Below are 24,813 nucleotides of genomic sequence, written 5' to 3' on the forward strand. Positions count from 1 at the left end.
TTCTGAGGTTTTTTGAGCCCTTTCAAGTCAATTCGTGGCTGGCATTAAGAGCCAGGAGGTCAAGCATTGGCAGACATGGGGTTCCCCCCACTACGAGTCTGAGGACGCTGCTGAAGGCAAGCAAGCCCTCTCCACTGGCACCAAGTTCCTTGTCGCCCAGGGGGGCAGCCTCGGCACCCAGAAGTTCCCGTTTCTCAGCAGGTTCTCCGTGTTCTCCAGCCGCCTCTGCAGCAGCCCGTACTCCTGCGGCAGGGTCTCCAGCACGGCCCACTTGCCCTCCAGCTGGTTCCCGAACTCCACGGCCGTCCTCTCACAGTCCGCCAGCTTCTTCCCCGCCGTCTCTGTCTGCCTCTCCAAGCTTTGAAGGTGGCAGCCGTGGGACTCCATCCTCTCCACAATCTGAACGGCAGTCAAGATGGCCAGAAGGAAGATCTCTGCAGACTAGATCTGGGCCTCTGGTTGGAGGCCAGTCCCCATACGCCATTCCGGCAACTAGACACAAGGAGGTGGGTCAGCCACCACGAGAGAGGTACCAGAGCCATTCCCAGCTACAGGAATGCCAGGATCCTTTGGAACGGGGTTAACTTGTTCTGGGCACCAGACCTCACCGGTCAGACCCCCAAACAGACCTGAGCTGGCCGACTTTCAGAGACAGCAGACACCGGGCACTACAGAGCCCTCATGGGAAGAATCTTGAACCAAGACCCAGGGGCAATGGAAAATGAAATAACAAAGCACTACCATCATAAATGGACAGAGTGCAATGGATTCGAATCACGGCTCTGCCACATTAACAGTGACGTTAGCTTAGGTAATTACTTAACCAAACTTTTTTTCTTCATCTGGGAACACAGCCCAGCAGAAGCCAGGAAGTGAGTGAGACAGTCAGATTCAGAAAACTTCCCAGGGGACCAATGCACACTCAGAATGCTATTTCAGCCATCGAGTGTTCTAGAGCACACCACCCCATACTCAGGACTCAGAGGAAAGGCTCTGTTGTTCTGGCTTTGGTATCTTTAAGGCCCTCCCACTCTGACATTCAGTGGCTTGTGACCTACTGACCTGTCTGGGACATTAGGTCCCTGTGACCCAGGTGCCTTGTTGACCAGCCCCAGAGCACCCTCCGCACTAGGAGACCAGGTCCTGGCTGCCAGGAAATAGAGCTAGAAAACGTTGAAAGCCAGCCCTTAAGAGTAGTTAGAACAAAGACATATTTCAAAAACATATCCTGCATGGGCATGGAATATTTATCATGTATTACTAGAAGTAATAAAATAAGAAATTCAGGAATGGCTCAGTAGAGATGGCCAAGGTATAACAGAAACATTCTTGGGGCTCCTGGTGGCTCAGTCGGTTAAGCATCCAACATCGGTTCGGGTCATGATCTCACGGTTCGTGGGTTGGAGCCCCATGTCCAGCTGTGTGCTGACCGCTCAGAGCCTGGAGCCCGCTTCAGATTCTGTGTCTCCCTCTCTCTGTGCCCCTTCCCGACTCATGCTCTGTCTCCCTCTCTCTCTCTTTCAAAAATGAATAAACATCTAAAAAATTAAAAAAAAAAATTTTTTTAATGGAACTCTACAAACTTGACTCAGTACCTCTCCTGCCATTTGAATCCTGCAAGTTTTGGGGTAGTTGTGAGGATTCAGTGCACTAAAGGTGTAGAAAATCACTCAGCGCGCGTTACTTGCCTTGGCCCACGTTCTATTACTGAAATAGACATAAAAGGCTGTGGGCCAACAATCAGAATGTGTTAGGAACCAAAGACTGATTAGTCCAATTCTATGTGACTGAGGTTCCCCCACGACCTCCTCCAAAAAGCACTTAGCAAAATGTCCAACACATACTAGGTACTGGTCATCAGACATCAGTACTTCCTTCTCTCTTTCACAGCGTAATTGTTCTGTCTCTGAGTCTGGCCTCTGATCAGTACAAGGTGTAGCCTGGTGGAGGAAGATCCGGCCTTCACACACGAAGGATGCACATTTTATATTCCTGTAATGCCCTGTCACAAACGTGACACCCAGGAATGTATCTAAAATCATTTCCAAGCTATTTCTACCAGGGGAGGACACCCTACCGTCAGAGACAGAGAAAAATCTCATCTTGATACCTCTTGCCACACAGGCCAGGGACCGACTAAGACGAATCCGAGCCGAAACACACAGAACCAAAATTCCTCTATAATGCAGACCCCCTCCCAGTAGCAGTAGGAAGGACTTCTCGCAGCATTTTGGAAAAGAGGGAGGAGGCACTCAAATGCATCCTCACTGAAGTCAGAGTTCAGGCCTAGCGTTTTATGGGATCCCGAGAATCAGGTGCAAGACTGTGCCACAGAAAAAAAGCGAGGGCCTAGACTGGCGTGAAAATAACCTCCCAAGACAATAGCAACTGGTCTCAGCATGGAAAAGGGGGTGACGATGGGGTGATGGTCTCTCTAAGGTGTCAGTGTTGGGGACGGGGTGGGTGGGCTGAAGGACAGGTCCAAAAGGAAAGAGCCCTGGAAGGTGTCTCCTGTGAGGACGTTCACCGTCCAACCGCCCAACACCCTGACCCACAGAGCTGGTCCACCAAACACCTGGGCTGGCTGGAACCTCGGAAATCTTGTGGCTACGTCCGTAGACTAGTAAACTGGGGCCAAGAAAGGAGAGGGTACTTCATCCTCGACCTCAGACAGCTCCCCTTGGCCGCTGCGGCCTCAAGCGTCCCGGTCGTCATCCCTCCCCTCAGGCTGAGTCTCCCCAATTCCAGGACATCCTCCGAGAGGGCCGTCCTTACCGGCCCCGGCCCCCCTGCCACGGGCACGCGCGGAGACCTGGCGGCCCAGGGCGGCGGCGTCGCGGCGGCCCTGGCAGGCGGCGCCACTAGCCCCGTACGGGACCCGCCCCGCGGCCCAGAGCCCGCTCTTCATTGGCCAGCCCAGGAAGCTCCGCCCCCGGCCCGCGCGGGCGGCTAGTCCCCGCGGGCTGGGAGCCCGTTCCCCACCGGCCGGCCCAGGAGGCCCCGCCCCCCGCGGCGGAAGCCCCGTCTACGCGGGTACCGGGGTCTCGTGCGCGAATGCAGGCCCAGGCCCGGCCCTTCGGGAGCTGCTCGCCAGCCGGGCGGACAGACTGCGCCGTAGGGCCGACTCCCGGAAAGCAGGAAGCAGGTCATGCGCACGCACTCATTGAGTCCAACATATTTATTGAGCACCCATGAAGGCAAAGGGCCGCCACCGTCACAGTTCTGAAGGGCCTTTAAGCGCCAGGACCCCACCCTTCCTTGTTTACAAAGGAGGAAGCCGAGACCCAGAGCTAGGAGTGAGTCTAAGAGCCAAACCAAGTGCTAGTCTCCAGGACTCTGGAGCACCCCTCTGCTTCTGCAGAGCTAGGAGTGAGTCTAAGAGCCAAACCAAGTGCTAGTCTCCAGGACTCTGGAGCACCCCTCTGCTTCTGCACCACGCAGCATCCGTTGATTCATTTGGTGTAAAGAATGCTCCTTGAACACCGATTGAGTGCCAGGCAAACTCCCAAGGCCTTAGCTTTGGAAGAAGGGGGAGCCTGTGCCCTACGATCACCCCGATCACCCCGGGTTGGCGCGACCACTGGAGTCCCAGTGTTTACACAGGGCATTTAGCATTAGAAAGGCCTAGGAACTCGGAGCCCTGAGGCATCCCCAGGAAACACCGGAGACCAGCTCTGAGCGCTAAGGGGCAGGCTCAGAGCAGCTACCTTTACACCATATCCTGTCAGAGCCCAGTCCTGACTGGTGAGGCCCCTGGAGAGGGTTGGGAGTGTCAGAGCAGAGAAGCAAGAATGCACAGTAGGGAAGGGTGGCACCCCTTCTTCCAAAGCCCAGGGGAGTGTGGCTGAGCTCGCACAGACTTGTTTACCCGTTCTTGCCCCAAAGGTTATGGCAATGTTCCCATCTGCCCCCAGCTCCGTTCATGATTTGGGGAGAGGCGTGAGGCAGAGGGGGCCACAAGAAGTGGCCCAGCCAGGGACCCAGGCACCGGGAAGCAGGCCTGAATGCCGGCCATTTCACACAGTGCCAGAAAAATAAGACAGCAGTCAAAACAGCTAAGGACCCATTACTTCAGTTTGAAAATCACCCAAACCAAGAGCTAGTCTCTAGGTAGCACCCACGGTGGTGTTACTTAAGAGGCACAAGATGCTAGCTGCCCTCGATGTTTCCAGGAGGCCTGACGCTGTTCCAACTTCCACGGCTTGAACCTCCTTGCTTGAACCTCCTTGCTGTCGTAAGAATTTGTTCCGCTGAAATACAAAGGGCTCCTAGGGGATGTAGCCGATGGGAATGTCTCACCTCACTCTGCACCCAAAGGACCTGCCACTCACTCCAGAAAATAAAGGTCCTTTCTGAGGGATTCTGGCTGCGGGGGGGGGAAGGGCTGGAATGGGACAGAGAGGGGGCCCTGAACTTGCAGGATCAAACCACACCCCCCGTTTGCCCCACTGCCTCTAAATCTCTTATGACCCTGAAAACCCTAAGGTGAGGTAGGATGCGCTGGGGTCATTACCCCCTTTGACAAGTGAGGAACCTGAAATGGAAGTGGTTAAGAAAAATTCACCCGGATCTGGCCTTTCTCTGCTACCGGCCCCAAGTTCTTGGAAACAGACCCCTCTTTTAAGGTGGCAAGTCAGGCCCGGCAGCCCAGAAGTCCAGGCTGACTGGCCAGCCTCACCCACACCAGGATCTTCCTGGTGGGGAAGAGCCTCCTATGGCTGGGTCTGCATCTCTCCCTTCAAAGCAGCTACCCCCCTCCCAGCAAGGAGCGTGCATACCCATTAACACTGAGACCTTGGAGGAGGCGTCATCCACTCTCAACTTGTTTCCTGCTCTCAACTAATAACCAAAATCAATCATGGATGTTGGAATACGGGACTCACATACCTGGGAAGGCACCTGGTCTCCAGGGCAGCAGCCAAGGAATCCCTGTCAACACCCTCCCTGGCTGATGTGGAGAGCCCCCCTGCTGTCCCCACACGCAAGGTGGCAGGAGAATTCCTGCCCCTGGGGGCTCCTGGTCCCCTTTGCAACCACACACAATACTTACAAAAGCATCAGAAAAGCTCCATAAGGAGGGGGGTTGGGGAAGGTTTCAAATAACAAAAGTAGGAAATTCAAATTTCCAGTGCCCACCCTTCAAACTGTCCACTCTGCTGTGACCTCTGTGTACAATAACGAAACTGCAGGCCCTCGGTGTCTCCGTCGCTCCCTACCTGCAAGGGCCACTGTCTCCAGTCCCCCCGCCCGCCTCCCGTACCTGCCAAAGGCTCTCACCGAAACTGGGCATCCTCTAAACCTTCGAGGATCCTTTCTAAGTCAGGAATGTAGAAAAGGCAGCAAAGAATGACAAACTTAGGAAACTTAGGAAATTCAGGCATCTGGCCACAGACAGTCACCAAAAAGGCCACCGCTTCCCATCCGAATGAAAAACGAAAACAAACAAAAAACCTCTCCAAAGCTTCCCAGAATGAGGAACCGGGCGTCAGGCACCAGGGGAAAGGCCTGAAGGCGGACAGCAGTCCCGCTGCGGGTGCCCAGGAGAGCAGAGGCCCCCCCCCCCCCCGCACCCCCCTCCCCGCCCCGCAGGGCTCCTGCCGGGTCAGCCCTCCTCAGTGTGGCTGGGCCTGGGCCGGGGTGGACTCCCCGCGACGGCAGAGGGAGCGGGAAAGTGCGGGCCCGCCTGGCCCCGGGCGTGAGTCTGCATGTGGACAGACAGGTGGTGGTTGCGGTTGAAGGCCCGGCCACACTGAGGGCACTGGTAGGGCCGCTCGCCGGTGTGGATGCGCTGGTGGCGGAAGAGGTCGGACGGCCGGCGGAAGGCCTTGCCGCAGTAGGGACAGGCGGGCCAGCCCTGACTGTCGCCCGTGTGCAGGCGCTGGTGCAGCAGCAGGGTCTTCCGCTGCTGGAAGAAGCGCAGGCACTCACTGCAGTGATATACCTTGGTGGCCTCCGGCCTCCGTCCCATGAACGGACGGCCTGCCAGCGAGCAGCGCGCTCCGGGATCGTCGGGGAGCCAGCGGATGACGGGGCCCGGCACCACCACCTCCCCCGGCTCCAGTGTGGAGTGGTCCTCCCCCCAGCCGGTGGGCGAGCTCCCCGGGGCCTCCCGGTGCTCCTCCTCCACGTGGCTCCGCTGGTGAATGGTCAGGTTGATCTTCAGGCGGAAACTCTGCCCGCAGTCGGGGCAGGGGAAGGTCCGCTCGCGGCGTCGAGGGAGAATGCGGGGAGGCTCCCCGGCGGCCCCTCCGGACCGCGGGTCCCCCGCCCGCACCCGCGGCACCCCGGAGGCATGAAGCCGCCCAGGGCCCCCAGTCCTGCTCCTGGGCCTTTTGGGCATTCGACACACGGTCTGGCTCCGGGACTCCCCCAGGAAGAGCTGCTCAGGCGTCATCTCGTCCTCAGACTGTGCTTCTGTCTTGATGACCACGCCGCCACCACCTGGACAGAGGAATCTCCACTGATTTCCAGTGGGCCACACTGGCCCCCACCCAGGCCACTCGACCCGGTGCTGCCTCCAGGCACATCTCTGGCCACACCTGCACCCATCCTGCACCTACTTGCGCAGAGTCCTTTCTCCTCCACGAGCTCACAGCACAGATCAGGGACTCTGTTCGCTTGGCCCTAGCAAGCAGGCATTGCCTCCTAACATCATCCAGTCTGTTTACTGTCACGTAGCCCAGAGGCTCCGATGGCCCATCCTGGGAGGCCAAGCTAAGGACATCAGGAGAGAGGAGACAGAGCCGCAAAACCAGGACCCGGGAGGTCAGGCGGAATGAAAGACAACAGGTAGGTGGGGGCAGGGGAGACTGTGGACCCTGAGATACACTGGCCATGCAGGGTCCCCAAGAGTTCTGACAACTTTAGTTCCCATCTACGAAGGACAGTGAACCCTGGGGCAGCCAGACTAAGTAAGAAGCCTCAGGCCTGAAAGTGGTGGATGGCGTAGCCACATCCTGAGCTACTCATCGACATAACAAATCTACACTGAGCAACCGCCACCTGCCTGCCTGCCGCCCTGCTCTCTAGTGACAGGCAGGAAGCGGGAGGACCTGGGCTTCCTGGCTGGGCCTCAGTGTGGGTCACCCTGGACTCTGAGGCGGGACTGAGGCATAGGAACTGCCTGAACAGCGGAGAGAAGGGAGACCTGAAGCAGCACAGCGGTCGCAGCAACAGCCCTCAGGGGTCCCTGGTGCTGGGAAGGAAGGTTCCGGCCACAAGCCCTGCTGGAACGCTGCATTCTTCCAAATCCTTTACCTGCCGTTCCCTTCTGAGCTTCTCTGGAATCAGCCCCAACTACTGGCTTCTCTGACCTCCCCCAGCACCCAGGAGCTCAGCGGAGGCTCAAAAGCTGACAGCGAACCTTACCCTGGGCCCTTTAAGACGAAACCTTTAGCCCTTTCCGAGAAACGTCCAAGGTCTAGGACAAGACGGATTTCTATTCTTGCTGAAGCATGAACTGAAACCACACACCGGCAGACTGCAGTGAACCCTTAACTGCAGAACCTCCTGATGTCAGGACCTTGCAGCTCCCTGCCTGATGCAGCTTCCTGGTGACCCGCACAGATAATTCCTGACAGAACTTTATTTCTGTACTAGAAATGGCCCAACTGGGGGTCTCAGGCCCTATTCCCTGTGAAGGCCAAGGGTCCCAGATCTCTTGGTTTGAAGCCCATCCCCAGCTTGGACTCCCACCATGCCACCACCCCGAGGTGGGCCCAAATCTCACCTCTGCTCCCACCAAAGCAGGTACCAGGGTGGAACCAGGTGAGAACCGGATCCCTTTCTATTAGGGCAGAAAACCACCCCAAAGCCAGAATGGGCAACAGTTGCTCTCTTTTTTCCTGCTCATCAGGTTGTAAGCCTGGTTTTACGGACTCGAGGCCAGGAAACGAAATTTAAGTCACAGGCCACCACATACAAACTGGGAGACATTGGAAGCTGTGAGCCCGGACCACTTCCCAGGGCTGCTGGGAGGCCTTTCTGTTGCCAGACCGCAGACTGGGTGCACACAGCTTGTTTTCAAGCAGCACCTTTCCACCAGGTCACATGTGATGGGGGGAAACCAGGACCTACGTGGTCTGGGTCGCCAGAGCCCCAGGGCACCAGTACCCGGGGATGAGGAAGGGACCCCTCAGGAGGAAGCCCCTCACCAGGTCCCACTTCGCCACCTCCCACCCCGCTCCCAAGGGCTCCCAAGATCCTCCGAGGCTCTGCTGTGGCCACGGGGCCTCTCCCTTCACTCACCTGGCCCCCTGCTGGGCAGGCTGTCCCTGGGAGGGGAGGCTGGAGATTCCCCACCTGAAGATTCTTCCTCCTGTTTAACCGAGGCTGGTGGACCTGTGAGAGAGACTCCGTGAGGGCCTTTCCCAACAGCGGGCCCTTGATGGACAGCATAGGTATCTCTAAGCAGCCCCCAGACATGTTCGAACGCCTGCCAGGAAGAGGGGGCTCCTGGGCTCTGTCCGGAGGACTGCCTGATCCACTGGAGGACTGCCCACGGCACGGCCTCTGCGTCAGAGGTGAGAGGAGGGCCGAGAAGGCCATGGCCCGGTTCCCGTCTGGGTCAACGCTGACAACTCCCTGTCACCCAGAGGGTGTGGGGAGGCCCCTGGAGCACAGTGCCAGGTCTGCAGGGGAACAAGGACAGTGAGAAGGTCCTCCCTCTCCTTACACACTGGCCGGGAAGGAGGGACTCGGGAGAGGGAGGGAGGGTCACCTCCAACCTCAGCGAGCTCATATTCACTGGGGGAGGGTCACAGAAATGACTGGAGAGAAGGTGACCCAGCCCGAAGAGTCAGGCCCCTGGAGGAGGAGGAGGAATGGGGGCGGGAGCTGGCGAAGCACAGTCTGGAGGCAGAGAACAAGGCTCTGGTATGCCACACGTTATGCTACATGCCTTCTGCGTGATACTCCATTCCTGGGAATGGATGGACAGAAATGTCCTTCAAACATAAGCAGGCAGAGATCACTGGAAGGGGGGACAGAAGGCACAGAGCCCCTCACGGGCTCCAGAAAGAGGACATCTACGGAGGAATGCCCATGCCAGGGCTGTTCCAGGCATATGACACAGGTTGCCCAGTTCGTGTGCCCCGTGTGCGAAGCCTGAGGAGGCCCAGCGCCTGCCCCCGTGTGCCCTTCCCCTCAGCCCAGCCAGGCCTTAGGGACCCACGCCTTTGCTCAGACCATCTTCTGCTGAAAATGCCCTCGGTTCCCAGCCAAAATCTACTCTTCCTCTAAGGCCTGCCTCAGGGGTCCCCTTTCCAGGCAGCCCGGTCCCCGCCACCCCTCCCAGCCGCCAGCTTTAGCCCCCGTTCTCAGCACCGCCTGTCTGGGGCCGCCGTTGAGGTGGCGTCCGCACCCCTGCCCGGCGGCCCTCTCTCACCAGCGATGGTTCCGTCCAGGCTTCCCCTTGCTTCTGGGTCTTGCTGGTGCCTGGGGGCCCGCCCTTCTGTTGGCTCCTCCTGGGCAGGGCTGACGGGGCTGAGGATGTGCTCTGGATGTGGAGGGAGGCCTGGAGAATGCAAATCAGGGATGCTAAGGACAACACAGGGATCCCCCACGTGGCAGGAGCCTCTGAGGAACGGCTACCCGCAGTCACTGGGACCGGGGGGCGTCGGGTCAAACCCAGGTTATGATCATGCAGTGGGCTCCACTGACCATTAGTGGCTAAAAGAGAAGGAAAAGGGACAGCACAGTAACTCGTGCAATAGTCCCAGACAGGTCACGACACAGCAGGGCCAACGATCTGGCTTTTGGAGACTCCCAGCTCAGAACGGTACTACAGTGGCTCCCAATCACAAGTCCTACACCAGGCTGATGTATAAGGATCCCCTTGGAAGCACCCCAAGATTCTCATCACCGTGACTTCTGGGTAGGCCTAGAAAGTATGCATTTTTAAAAAAAGCTTCCGAGGGCAAAAGAGATGAACAAAGAGTTTATGGAATAAGAAATTTAAATGGCCCATGAAAACATAAAAAGATATTCGACCACTCTCATAATGAGAGAGGTACCATTAAAAACACACTGTTGTATGGGGCGCCTGGGTGGCTCAGTCGGTTGAGCTTCCAACCTTGGCTCAAGTCACGATCTCATGGTTTGTGAGTTCCAGCCCCGCTGGAACTGTGCTGACAGCTCAGAGCCTGGAGGCTGCTTCAGATTCTGTGTCTCCCTCTCCCCCAACTCACGCTGCAGAAAGAGGGGCACTTGGGTGGCTTAGTCAGGTGAGCATATGACTCTGGAATTCGGCTCAAGTCATGATCTCACAGTTCGTGAGTTCAGGCTCCATGTGGGGATCTGCACTGACACCATGGAGCCTGCTTGGGATTCTCTCTTTCCCTCTCTCTGCCCCTCCCAGGCTCACTTGTGCTCTCTCAAAATACATACATACATACAATAAACATTAAAAAAAACCACTGCGTTAAGAAATTAAACGCATACATAAATGTAAACATTTCATGTTCCTGGATGGGAAGACTTAATATTATGGCGTCAACACTACCAAACCGATCTATAGATTCAACACAATCTCTATTAAAGCCTCCATGATATTTTTTACAGAAATAGAAAACCCCATGACTTCTCAGCCTTTTGGCTAAGATCAAGTGTAGAAAGAGAAAAACCCACCCTAAAATTCATATGGAGTCTCAAGGGACCCCCAAATAGCAACAATAATATTGATAAGGAAGAACAAAGTTGAAAGACTTCTTGATTTCAAAACTTACTATGCAGCCTAAAGAAACAGAGAACCAAGACATAAACCTTCACATATCTGGTCAAAAGATATTTGAGAAGGGTCCCAAGACCACTCAACGGGGAAAGGACTTTTCAACAAATAGTGCTGGGAAAATCGCACATCCACACGCAAAAGAATAAAGTTGGATCCTTACCTAACTCCATATACAAAAATTAACTCAAAATGATCAAAGATCTAAATAGAAGACCTAAAACATAAAAGTCTTAGAAGAAAACATAGGACAAAAGCTTCACGACACTGGATTTGGCAATGATTTCTTGGACAGGACACCAAACGCACAGGTAACAAAAGAAAAAAAGAGACAAACAAGACTTCCTGCAAACTTTTTAAATATGTGCATCAAAACATACTATCGAGTTAAGAGGCAATCCCCAGAACAGGAGAAAGCATTTGCAAATCACATATCTGACAAGATATTAATATCTAGAATACATAGAGAGGTCCTAAAACTCAAAACAGATGGGGCACCTGGGTGGCTCAGTTGGCTGGGCATCCGACTTCGGCTCAGGTCATGATCTCACAGCTCGTGAGTTCAAGCCCCACATCAGGCTCTCTGCCATCAGCATAGAGCCCGCTTGGGATCCTGTGTCCCCTCTCTCTGTGCCCCTCACCAACTGGTGTTCTCTCTCTCTCTCTCTCTCTCTCTCAAAGTAAATGAATAAACTTAAAAAAAAAACTTAAAAAAAATCTCAATAACAGAAAAACAAACAACCTGACTCAAAAATGGGCAAAGGACTTGAATAGGCGTTTCCCCAAAGAAGATATACGAATGGCCAACAGGCACATGAAAAGATGCCTGGAATCACCCATCATCAGGGAAATGATGGCCACTATCAAAAAGAAACAACAGGGGCGCCTGGGTGGCGCAGTCGGTTAAGCGTCTGACTTCAGCCAGGTCACGATCTCGCGGTCCGTGAGTTCGAGCCCCGCGTCAGGCTCTGGGCTGATGGCTCGGAGCCTGGAGCCTGTTTCCGATTCTGTGTCTCCCTCTCTCTCTGCCCCTCCCCCGTTCATGCTCTGTCTCTCTCTGTCCCAAAAATAAATAAACGTTGAAAAAAAAAATTAAAAAAAAAAAAAAAGAAACAACAGAAAATAGTAACTTGGTAGGAACATGGAAAAACTGGAACCTTGGCACACTGTAGGTGAGTGTATGGTACAGTCACTAAGGAAAACAGTGTGAGAGTCCTCAAAAAATTACAAATAGAATTACCATATGATCCAGCAATTCCATTTAGAAGTATACACCAAGGGGCGCCTGGGTGGCTCAGTCGGTTAAGTGTCCAGTTTCCGCTCAGGTCTGATCTCACGGTTTGTGGGTTCGAGACCCACGTCGCGCTCTGTGCGGACAGCTCAGAGCCTGGAGCCTGCTTCGGATTCTGTGTCTCCCTCTCTCTCTGACCCTTTCCCGCTCACATTTTGTGTGTCTCTCTCAAAAATAAACATTAAAAAAAATTTCTTTTAGAAGTATACACCGAAAAGAACTGAAGGCAGAGTCTCTAAGAGGTATTTGTACGTGCACAATCGTAGCAGTGTTATTCGCAATAGCTAGAACATGGAAACAACCCAAGTGTCCATCGACGGGATGAATGGCTAAGCAAAATGTGGTACACACATACAACAGAATATTATTTAGACTTATAAAGGCAAGAAATTCTGACACAGGCTAAAACATGGGTGAACCTTAAGGACATCATGCTAAGTGAAATAAGCCAGTCACAAGAAGACAAATGTGGTATGATTCCACTGATACGAGCGACTCGGAGTAGACAAAATCATAGAGACAGAAAGTAGAACGGTGGCTGCCAGGGGCTAGGGGAGGGGGACAGAAGGAGGGAGTACTGTTTAACGGGTATAGTGTTTCAGTTTTACAGTTTACAGTTTTATAAGGTGAAGAGAGTTCTGGAGATGGGTGGAGGTGACGACTGCGTGCCATTATGAATGTATTTAATACCATCGAACAGCACACCCAAAAAAGGCAAAGATGGTAAATTTTATGTTATATGTATTTGACCACAATAAGAAAAAGAGAAAAGAAAACAGAAATGAAATACTGATACACAGTACAACACGGATGAACCTTGAAAACATTATGCTAAGGGGAATAAGCCAGAGTCAAAAGACCGCAGATTCTAAGATTCCTTTTATATGAAACGTCCAGGCAGGGCAAGTGTATCGTCAGAAACATGTGTCGTTGCTCAGAGCTGGGGGAGCTGGGAAAGCGTTGGGGGTGATAGCTGCAGGGTACAGGGTTTGTGTCTGAGGTGATGAAAGTTTTATAAAAGTGACTGCCGTGTTTGCTGGTTGCGCGTCTCTATGAACATTCTAGAAACCAATGGACTGGACACTTTAAATGAGTGAGTTGCATGGGGAGTTCATTATATCTAATAAAGCTGTTATTTAAAAAAACAACAAAAAAAAACTATACTGACATACTTCTTACCTATTAGGTAGACAAAAATTCTACAAGGTTGACCACATTCCCTGATAGCGGGCCAGTGGGGAAGGAGGCTCTCTTTCACAACACTGAGGGAGATGCAAATGGTAAAGCCCCACAGAGGGGTATTTGGTGGTAACTTCTGGCAAATTTACATATGCCTTTACTTCCCCTGCAGCGCAGTTCCTAGGAATCTATCCCAAAGATACATTGGCAAAAATACGAACTGCCTTAGGCACAACATAGTCCCTTCGGCACGATTTCTATCAGTAAAACACTGGAAATACCCAGAGGTCCGCCAATGGGGACTGGGTAGACGGACTATGGTATATCACGCCACAGAACATTCCACATCCACAAAAGAAAGGAGAAAGATCTCTACCTACACGTGTGAAGCGATCTCCAGGGCAGACTGTGTAAGACAGGGATGTATCTCTGTGTTACTGATCTTTTCAAAAGGAAACACCAGAAGTACCAACAAGAAACAAATCGTTATCTGTAGGGACAACGATGGAAATAAGACTTCCCTGAATGTATCCTGTTAAACCAATTTGACTTTGCAAACATAACATGCCTTACATACTCAAATGGCTAAATCAAAAAGTAAAAAGAGCCATTTCTAAAAATCTAAAAATAAATAGAAGCAAATGAACTTAACTGTATATCAAGTTGATGACATAACCACATAGAGAAAATAATTATGTCAAGGGACCTTAAAAGGCATTGTTTTGTCTGTAGGTCCCGAATGGAATGCATTCAGAAGACCAAAAGAGCTATACAAAAAAAAAAAAAAAAAAAATCTCAGGCTTTAATCAAAAGTGTAATTGTTTAACATTCCCATGTAAAAGAAAAGTGACACACAAGTATAAGATCAAAGAACATTAAATTTGAGTTAGAAATATCACTATGAACCCATGATTTTTTTTCTTTACAAAAATAGCCGTCTTCTCAAAAAAAAAAACAACCCACATATTTTCTGAAAAGGTTTAGAAGTAATACCAAAAATTAGCCACTACTAGCACTCATACTGTGGTCTCCAAATATCATTCATCACTGAAAGGAATTAAAACTCCATGGACAAATTTGTATTCCAGGTCTGGGGTAGGAAATGATTCTAGAACATCTTGAATCTGAAAAGCCACTGAAGTCACACCTACAGGCCAACGTAAGGGGGCTGTCGTGAGCTGAAGATGGGACAATTTAAGCACAAAAAATAATGACTGCGAAGGATTGGCACATATAACATATTCAACAGTCTATGAAGTCACAGTAACAACAGCAACAACGACAATGATGATAATAACGTAAAAAGCTCAAGTACTGGTCACCTTTGCAGGTTTCTAAGGCAACAACCCTTCATTCTGAAAAATGACGAAGGAAAAGAATTCAGCATCTCTCCTGCCTGTTTTGTACAGACTGCATTTCCGGGGAACTAAAAGAGTTGATTCAGGAAATTACTCTTTACAAAAGAATTTCAGCTATTCGGTGCATAAGGAGGACAGGATTTCACCATTTTGCAACCCCTAATGGAATAACAAATCCGGGCAATCATGTTCAGTGACTACTGATGTCATCAGGTGAGCTGGTGACGGGGAGCTTTGGAAGAGCAGGGGAAGGAAAGCACTGGAAAGCCAGGCGAGCGGAGCCTCTGTGCCTCCTGACGGGCAGCGTGGAGCACACAGCACCACCTCTGAAGTAATCCTGCCCGTAAGAGTCTGCCGGAATCCAAACAGGCCTCCCGATCTACCAGTTTATAGGAAATGCAAAAAAATGGAAGAACAATAAATGACACCAAATCCAGAATATGGGAAATAGTGGCATTTAAAAAGGTAAATGACGTGGCGCACCTGGGTGGCTCAGTCGGTTATGTGTTAAGTGCATGACTCTTTTTTTTTTTTTTTTTTTTAATGTTTATTTCTTTATGAGAAGAGAGCGCAGGAGCAGGGGGTAGGCTCGAACTCGCAAACTGCAAGACCATGACCTGAGCCGAAGGTGGAAGCTTAACCGACTGTGCCACCCAGGTGGCCCAGTGAAGCGCCCCCGACTCCTGATTTCGGCTCAGGTCATGATTTCATGGTTCGGGAGGTCGAGCCCCGCATCGGGCACTGTGCTGACAGAGCCTGCTTGGGATTCTCTCTCCTCTCTCTGCCCCTTCCAGGCTCCCGTGCATGCGCGCTCTCACTCTTGAAATAAATAACTTTAAAAAAAACAAAAAACTATTCAAAAGATAAATGACGTTAGAAGGTCAAACAAATAAATGACGTTAAAGAGGGAGAGGTGGGGCCGGTCCATCAACTGAAGAGCGGGAAGGAACAGAATGTGTAATACACACCCGCCCAGCTGGGCCCGGGGACAGTGCAGAGGTGGGTGAGCCTGGAAAACAAGCTCAGTGTAAGCAGGCGGACACAGAAGGTCACACCCAGCAGGATTCCATTGACAAGAAACGTCTACAAGAGGCAAATCTACAGAGATGGAAAGCAGGTCAGCAGCCTGGCCTCGGGCTGGGGAGCAAGCAGAGGGAACCGCTAACAACTACAGGTTCGGCTTTGGCGGACAAGAAAGTTCTAAAAACAGACAGCGGTGATGGTCACAACCGTGAATGCAGTAGAAACACGGACTGCGTCGTCTACGAATGGTTTGGCAAGTTAGCTATATCTCAGTAAAGCTGCTAAATGGCAGAGGAGGAGGTGTTCCCAGGCTGTTTTACGGATTTTTTTATAAACCGAATACAACACGTGGACTTTGGTGGACTAGAAATAGAACCTGATACCTATAGGAAATACTTTGGAGACAATCGGGGAAATCAGAACACGGACTTGGGAGGAGATCCTAATCTGCTGGGTGTGAGACAGTGGTATTTTGGTGTTTATGTTCAGAGAAAGGAAAGAAAGAGAAGGATGGAGCCAAGGTGGCAAACTCCCGATCGTTGCTGAATGTGCGTGACCGTCATTCGGGGGGGTGCGCTTGCCCTTCTGTCGACTTTACTGTCAGGAATAAGGCCCCACTGACACGATGCGCAGCACACGTGCGCTTTACTTTACGTCTGCCACGCAGTCCTCACAATAACCAACCACTGCCGGCCCCTGTGGCTCTAAGGCGAAAGCCCTCCCCTCCCCCCCAACAGCCTGTGACCAGGCTGGCCTAGGACAGAGTGGGCCCTGCTTTGGGTAAAGGGGCCTGTGCTCCCTTCCTGGCCTCAGAGCACATCTGGAAAGCCCGTCCGGAGAGCAGGGCTCCAATTCGGTGTGCCTACCCCCCACCCCACCCCCACTCACCAGGGCTTGGCCTCCTGGGATGTGCTGCCTCTCTCTTACTCCCCTCCTCATGACCCCACAGGCTTTCAGGACAAGGCTCCTCTCCCCTCTCCATCTGGGTTAGGATGTCCGGTTTGGAGATAGCATAATCTGCGCACAAAATGGAAGGAGAGCTGGGTCAAGACTGGACACCCGCCACCCAGCTGCCCACAGAGATGGAGAGACACGGAGCAGAACAGAAGTCAAAGCGAAGACAGAGACTGCCCTGCCGGAGGCCAATCTGTGAACACAGATCCCCACCTACGCAGCCTTACCCAGGGACACCAGCGTCTCGTAGTTGCCCCGCATCACGTGCTTGTAGAGCTCCTTCTGCCACTCGTCCAGCTTGCCCCACTCCGGCTCGGAAAAATACACGGCCACGTCATCAAAGGTCACGGGCACCTGGAACCACAAGTACCACGTGCGCTCACCCACCCGCTTACGGGCACGCCCCGCGCGCTGTCCCACCCCCAGTGCCCGAGGGGTACCTTGGGGACCTCCCCCTTGCTGCCCGGGGGCAGCCGCAGGATCCAGAAGTTTCTGTTTCTCAGCAGGTTCTCCATGTTCTCCAGCCGCCTCTGCAGCAGCCCGTACTCCTGCAGCAGGTTCCCCAGCACGGCCCACTTGCTCTCCAGCTGGTTCCCAAACTCCGCGGCTGTCTTCTCGCAGTCCGCCAGCTTCTTCTCGGCTGTCCCCGCCCGCCCCTCCAAGGTCAGCAAGCGGGCCAAGCAGGAATCCACTTTCTTCTCCAAGGCCTGGATGGCGGCCACCACCGTCCACAGTGTGATCTCCGTGGAGTACAGGTATGAGTTCTTCTCAGCAGCTGGCTGGGGTGACAGAGAAGGTGTCGAAGGGCTTTCATCCCCTGTTTGCTTGTCCCTCTCTGGAGCCTGTCCACACGAGAAAGGGGAGATGGTATCACAACGACACGATCAGGGGCGCCTGGGTGGCTCAGTTGGTTGAGTGTCTAACTCTTGATTTCAGCTCAGGTCATGATCTCACAGTTCAGGGGATCCAGCCCCACATAGGGCTCTGCACTGACAGTGAGGCCCCTGCTTAGGATTCTCTCTCCCTCTCTCTCCCTCTGCCCTTTGCTCTGCACCTACAGGTGCACACATTTTCTCCCACAAAATATATAAACATTAAAAAAATATATACAATCCAATGCCTCACAGTAACACTTGCCCTGATAAAGCCCCGTCTGGGATCCTGAGGGCCAGCCAGGCAGCAGTGTGGGATGGGAGGCAGGGACATCAGTTACGACATCAGTTAGTGTAGCCTCAGGGACAGGAAACACCGGCTGGACCAAGGTGTTAGCAAGTGGGAAACAGGAGAAAAAAATGGCCAAAGGCCTGGGTCTCAGGTGACTTCCACCTTGGGTCTTAGTCTCCTCTACAAATGAAGGCACAGGCTTTAAAGCACAGAGGACATGAGGTTTGCAGTGAGAGAGCCTGGGTGCAACTGGCAACTCCGCCCACTGACTTTGGGCAAGGTTTTGACACATCTTTCAACTTCACTTCCGCATCTAGACAATGGAACAATAATAGTGCTCAGGTGGTAGGGTGCTGAGAATTAAGGACACAATCTTTGTTGAAAGCACTTAGCACCGCATCATATACGCAATACGCAATACTGCATGCATGCATGCCTGCCTGCACCCTATGTTGATTCAGCTAAGATGATAATGATCAGGATGCTGACAATGATAATGGTTCTGGGCTCAGGGACACAGCATGAAACAGTTCTCATGGGCTTTTTTCTCCCCCTTTTTCATTTCATCATCCTTTGACACCCTGGGAAAGAGCTTCTTTTTTATTTATTTATTTAGAAATTTGTTTTTAATGTTTCTTTATTCTTGAGAGACAGAGACAGGGCACGAGTGGGGGAGGGGCAGAGAGAGGGAGACGCAGAATCCGAAGCAGGCTCCAGGCTCCGAACTGTCAGCACAGAGCCCGACGCGGGGCTCGAACTCACAGACCACGAGATCATGACCCGCACCGAAGCTGGACGCTCAGCCACCCAGGCGCCCCGGTGTGGAATCCGCTTCCGTTCTGTGCGCAGATTAGGTTATCTCTAAACCGGACATCCTAACCCCGATGGAGAGGGGACAGGAGCCTTGTCCTGAAAGCCTGTGGCGCCTTAGCTCAGCGCCTGGTGCACAAGCCTTTCTGGAAGCACGTGCGTGCCATGGCCTGGTCCCGGTACATGGTGCTAAAAGCCTTGTTGGAAGGATGAACTGACCTCTTACTCCTCCAGTTCACTCCTCCTTCACGGCCAAACCACCATCAAGTCCTATCCGTTTGACTTCCAAACTTAAACCCATCCTCTTTGCTCCCTCTCTCTCCCCTGCCATCACCCGGTCCACCCAGACAGCTGCTGCAATGCTAATTTCCCCTTCTCCTCCATACACTTTCCACAGAGTAGTCAGGAAGCATTAAAAAACAGGCTAGACCATTTTAGCCCCCTGCTCAAAACTCTCCAACAGCCTCCCAGCGTACTTAGAACAGAATCTAAGCTTCTCAGACCTCAGCCTGCCCCCCCGACCTCACTTATTTACTACACTCCAGCCACCCCGGGCCTCCTCGGATTCCTGGGACACATAACCCTCCTCCATGTCGGCTTTGGCTCTCCCTGCACCTCTCCGCGTCTGGCTTCCTCTCATCTTTAAGGCTCCAGCTCAAAGCCCCATGGAGACCTTCGCCGACTAACACATCTAAAATACGCCGCGGTGGGTTCCTTCTTTCACAGCACTAATAACCCGTGATGATTCTACCCATCTATCTGTGTTATGGTTTGTTTCCCCCAGAACATGAGTTCCCGAGAGTGTGTTTGTGATTCCCAGTTGTATTTCCGGCTTCTAAAAGAGCGCCTCTCTCACCTCGGATGCTCAATTAATACCTAGTGAATGAATGAAGGACTACACAATGAAACAACATTAATTAACAGTTACTGAACACCGGTCCTTGCAAAGGTGCAAGGTGGGAATGCAGAAAAAATGATGTGGCTCTTCCTTCGCCGGGAGAAAAATTCCGTACAGAAACCGTCATGATAAACAACAGTAGATGATGGGCTAACAAGAGTTGGGGGCAACTCTGTCCTGTTTGGGCAGTTTCTGGGGAATCTCAGGTACTGTATGATGGCAGAGGGAAAGGAGGGAGTGGGTAGGAATGGCCAGAAAAAGTTCTGAGGCAGTGGCCCTGGGCTGGGTGGGAGCTGGTGCTGTCACCAGTGTAGTCACAAAAATGCTTTGGGAGGGGGGGTACGGGGGGGGGGGGCGGGTTGGTAACCACAGTACTGGCACCCTCATTCTCTCTCCCCTGCACTCGGGGAACCCTAAGGGAAGCACACACCAAACTCATTAAAGAAGAGGGAGAGGAAGTTTCTCCTGTAAAAGGATCCACAAAAATCAAAGTTTCAAAAAGTTCAGTGAGATGCGTTAATAGAAGCTATTTATTGAGCTCTGTTTGCAAGTGGTTTTCTGGTGCGTCAAAAATAGCCAAAGGATTCTTCTCTCCGAATTGGGCATACTGCACATTATCGGCCAATATTCTAAAAGAATACAAGTAATCTAATCCAACAGGCTAATCGTAGAAAAAAAAAAAAAAATCCACCTACAATTCCTCTCCTGAGCAGCATTCAATACCTGTCTCTCAGGTAAAAGTAAAACACTGGGTACCTTCGAGGGGGCGTAATTCCAAAGTCCTGGCCGCGGCCTCGACTAGGGGAGTGACCTTGGGCGGGTCCCTTCCCTCAGACTCTGCGGCTGTCAGAACCACGTGGTGCTGGGGGCTGGCGACCCTGTCCTCCGTGCGCGCCTCCGGGAAGACAATGGAGGGGGGAGGGGGGGGAACAGCCACTCGGTTCTAATGTGAGGCCTGTCATCTGAGGTGTTACTGGGTAGCCCGGCCTGTCCCCCGCCGTCGGGCCTCCCGGCCGGCGCCCGCCGCCCCGCCTGCCCGTTTGGGCCGCCCTGCCGGTCGGCCCGAAAGCCCGGCCCGGACGCCAGACGGGGTCGGCGGGGCGGACCGAGCGGCGCGGGCGCAGGCCGGGCGGAGGCGGCGGGCCAGGAGGCCGCGCCGCGGGGCCGCCCCACGCCGGCCGGGCCGAGACCCTCGCGGGCCCTCGCGGCGGCGGCGGCCCCGGCCCGTCTGGGCGTCTGCGCGCCTGGGCGCTTACCCGGGCGGGCGCCGCTTCGGCCATGGCTGCTCGCGTCCCTCTCTCGGCGGCTCTCCTCGGCCTGGCCTGTCGGGCCTGGCGCAGCGCGCAGGCGGCGGCGGAGGCGGAGCGGAGCCGCCCAGCCTCGGAGCTCCTGCCGGGCGGCCGCGAGCTGCGTCCGAGCCACGTGCCCCGCCGGCCCTTTAAACAAGAGCTGTGCTCGCGGCCGGGCCCGAGGGTGCGCACAGCGCCCCCTGCAGCCCGAAGGACCGCACGCCCGCGGCCCGCGGCCTTCCGCGCGCCCACCCGGGGGAGGGCGGCCGCCCGCCCTGGCCTGGGCCGCGGGAGTGGACGCGGGCGGCGGACCTGCCGCGGGCCCCTCCAGCCCGGCTTCGGCGGGAGGGGGAGCGACCCGCGGACCCCGTGCAGGAGCAGCTTGGTGGACCCAGCCCTCGCCCCTAACCCCTCTAGGACGCTGGGGCCCCAGCGTCCCTCTTGGGAGAATCGGATCAGGTTACTAAGGAAACAAGCTTTCAGGACACTAAGAAAATGTGGGAGTTTCCCTTCGTGTGGGGGAGGAAGGGCCGTCCTCAGCGGGGAATCTGAAGTGTATGCAGATTTACCATTTTAACACTTCTAATGGACCCAAAGTGACTATTAGTTTGGGTATACACGTTTTGCCCAGCGGTGGGGTAGGGTGGGACAGATAACTACTTGTTTAGTCTTCCAGAGCAAATAGAAGGCCCTCAGGAAAAAATTATTTCATTTAAAGAAAAAAGAAAAGAAAAGAAAGAGAAAAGAAAAGAAAGAAAGGCAAAAAGCTCTCCCTCCCTCCTCCCCCACCCCCCGCCCCGGGAATCCTGGGTCTCCTCCTCCTTCCCTGGGGCCTGCTTCCCCAGCAGACACTCCGTCACTTCAGGCACGCTTTGCAGAGCTCTCTGGAGCCTTCTGTGCCACACCCAGTCTTCACTTGCCCATCAGCCACCAACTGGGGATCTTCTGTAGCTTTGGCTCCCGACTGGGTGTGCAGCAGGAGTAAATCGAACGCTAATTCAGGCCCTGACACATCTTGAGTAAACCACTCAATCTGGGACCCATTTTCCTCATCTAGTTAACCACTGAATATAAAGTAAAATGTGCTTATGCAGTTAAAGTTTTATTTTCTATCTTTTCTGCATTTCCCATTCATCCTAGTTTTTGTTCAAGTCGGAAAACAGTTACCACTAGAAATTACTCTGCAGTTTTCTTTTTTTTTAGTATTTCCTGTTTTTGGAGGGAGGAAAGAAAATTATTTGCCCATATATTTGATCCAAGCAAAAGTGTGGTCAACTGACCTACAATAAAGAACTGACTTTCTCCAAGTAAGGTGCACCCCTAGAATTTGGGGCAAGGTTAGGAAGCATTATTTTATTTTTATTTTTTTAGGAAGTGTTTTTTTTTTTTAATGTTTCTTTATTTTGAGAGAGCACAAGCAGCAGAGGGACAGAGAGAGAGAGAGAGAGAGAGAGAGAGAGAATCTGAAGCAGGCTCCAGGCTCCCATCTGTCAGTACAGAACCCAGTGGGGGGCTCAAACCGGTAAACTGTGAGATCCTGACCTGAGCCGAAATCAAGAGTCGGACGCTTAACCAACTGAGCAACGCAGGTGCTACAGGAAGTGTCATTTTAATTAAAAAAATCAAGTCAATATATGGCCTCATTCATTGTGGAGATCCTTGTTGAGATAACCCAGCCTAAGAATTTGCAAATGTGTGCTGAAAAACATTAAGAGTATCCTTAGCATCTCATCAGGGGTTGGTCTGACAAATGTATTAAGGATTATAAGATCCTGGTAAGCTGTGGTCTTATAAAATAAGAATTAATGTCCAATGCAAACAGAAAGAGTCTGGAAGATGAGTTGGAGAAGAAGAAAGCATTAGTATTTAACAAGCTCTGTTCAGGGAAGAATGCTCTAATTTTTGACAGCCATCTTAGATTCTTAGAAAGTTTCTGGAAGTCCATGGTAGCCAGCCTTCAGTGTGCATCATGTTCCCCTGGTGCGCTTGTTAAGACACAGACTGCTGGGCACCTGTCTCGGAGTGTCCAAGTCTGAGGCTGGTGGAGGTGGGGTGACCAGAATCTGTTTGTTTTTTTTTTTTTAGCATTTATTTATTTTTGAGACAGAGAGAGACAGAGCATGAACGGGGGAGGGTGAGAGAGAGAGGGAGACACAGAATCTGAAACAGGCTCCAGGCTCTGAGCGGTCTGCACAGAGCCCGATGCGGGGCTCGAACTCACGGACTGCGAGATCATGACCTGAGCCGAAGTCGGCCGTTCAACCGACTAAGGCACCCACGCGCCCCCAGAATCTGTTTTTCTAACTAGCTCCCCGGTGATGCTGATTCTACTGATGTGGTGATCATACTGTAAGAACCACTGCCCTGTTTATCAGGTTCCCACAGCTGCCTCCCATTCCCATGCTCGGATTTTATAAATACATTAAACAAAAAACACAAAAACTTTACACCACGATGTGGTTTATTGGGCAGACCAGCCTGGTGTAGCTTTTTTGTATGTATGTATGTATGTATGTATGTATGTATGTATGTATTTACTTACTTACTTACTTATTTAGAGAAAGGAAGAGAGAGAATCCCAAGCAGGCTCTGTGCTGTCAGCATAGAGCCCAACGTGGGGCTCAAACCCGTGAACCAGGAGATCATGGCCTGAGCTAAAATCAAGAGTCTGACTCTTGATTAACCAACTGAGCCACCCAGGAACCCCCTTGTGCAGCTCTAATAGAAGTTACAATTACCTGCATCCTTAATTATTAATGTTTCTGGTGAGTTTGCTCTTTTTTGGATCAGATCTCCTGGGCCTGAATACCTCTCGGTGAGCTGACAACACCGGATTTCCAAAATGGCGGCGCAGACCCTGGAGGAACAGGGGTGACTCTGCCAAGGTGTAGGTCACTCTGAAACAGTGTATCCTCAGGCCTCTCCTGCAGAAGGTGGTATCGTCAGAGGTTGAGGTCCACCACACCACCACCTAGGGTCACTCAGCTTGGGGTCAAGATACTCAAGTGCGAGTGCCCTATCGGCACATTATGAGCCAAGGGATAGGCACAGCTCAGAAAAAGAATTCCTGTGCCCCCCTCCACACACACCCTATTTCCAAGCTTGTAACTTAGATTAGGAAATGGGCCCATGCAGAATTATAAAGCATTAGGAAGGGAAGTATTAGCAGAGGGAGACCAGAAGTATAACCACACCCCCCCACCCCTTCTCCCGGGAGCCTAGTGTAGACAATACTGAGCTCCCTATCCCGGGAATACCCATTATACAGAATCGTTCAACAACCGTGGTGAGCATGTAAGTGCAAAGCCCTGGTACTCAGAGCTGTAGAGTCTGGTCCCTGTCTTCAAAACGCATCACATCCTGTTGGCTCTACCTTAGCGATCTCGTCCAATATCCTTGTCCGTCACTCTCTTCCCATCGCAGCTGTACCGTCAGGTCTTCATTGGCTCTTGTTGGCCTCAGGAACCTTCTAACATATCCCCTTACCCCAACCAAAAAAAGAAAGAATACAAAAAAAACCCACCCCACCCCACATGATGTAACTCTCATTACATTAATATTCCCAAAACACAGCTAGAATCAGTTCACCATTTTGCTCAAACTCTGAGCTCTCCATTACTAACTCAATAAAATCCAAACTCCTGAGGCTGACTGCAACCTATCTTTCCAACCACATCCCCAACTATTCCTCTTCTCACATCCCACCCTCCAGCCAAATCTTATGAATTGGTGTTTCTTTGTCCATGCCCTATAATGTCTCTTGCTTATGTTGCTTCACCGAGAATGTCCTTCTTCCCATCCTTTTTTTTTAAGTTTACTTACTTATTTTGATAGAGCGAGCGGGGAAGGGCACAGAGAGAGAGAGAGAGAGAGAGGGAGAATTCCAAGCAGGCTCCACACTGTCAGCGCGGAGCTGGACACGGGGCTTGAACTCATGAACTGTGAGAGATCATGACCTGAGCTGAAACCAAGAGTTGGATGCTCAACCAACTAAGCCACCCAGGCACCCCATCCTTCTTCCCATCCTTAAAGGTCCAGTCCAAAAGTCCTGTCTTATGGCGCCTGGGTGGCTCAGTCGGCTAAGTGTCTGACTTTGGCTCAGGTCATGATCTTGTGGTTCG

The 24,813-nt window shown here is 52.4% G+C and overlaps 1 protein-coding gene across 3 annotated transcripts; it reads right to left on the reverse strand.

Annotated features, from left to right (window-relative positions):
• Positions 1-5,575: 5,575 nt before the first annotated feature.
• On the reverse strand, positions 5,576-24,217 carry ZNF783 (zinc finger protein 783). 3 transcript variants are annotated; one of them, XM_053217923.1, is made up of 8 exons: positions 24,066-24,217; positions 23,431-23,616; positions 16,972-17,373; positions 16,759-16,885; positions 16,466-16,594; positions 9,386-9,514; positions 8,248-8,340; positions 5,576-6,441 (listed from the first exon to the last, which is right to left on the reverse strand). In XM_053217923.1, exons 2-8 carry the CDS (start codon positions 23,434-23,436, stop codon positions 5,603-5,605), a joined length of 1,725 nt encoding a protein of 574 aa, XP_053073898.1. In that variant the 5' UTR covers positions 23,437-23,616; positions 24,066-24,217; the 3' UTR covers positions 5,576-5,602. The 3 variants fall into 3 exon arrangements, with proteins under 3 accessions (XP_053073898.1, XP_026931519.2, XP_026931518.2); XM_027075718.2 differs by having other exon boundaries at positions 23,431-24,182; XM_027075717.2 differs by lacking the exons at positions 23,431-23,616; positions 24,066-24,217 and adding an exon at positions 20,660-20,852.
• Positions 24,218-24,813: the final 596 nt, after the last annotated feature.

This window comes from Acinonyx jubatus, chromosome A2 (genome assembly GCF_027475565.1).
Source record: "Acinonyx jubatus isolate Ajub_Pintada_27869175 chromosome A2, VMU_Ajub_asm_v1.0, whole genome shotgun sequence".
NCBI lineage: Eukaryota > Metazoa > Chordata > Mammalia > Carnivora > Felidae > Acinonyx > Acinonyx jubatus.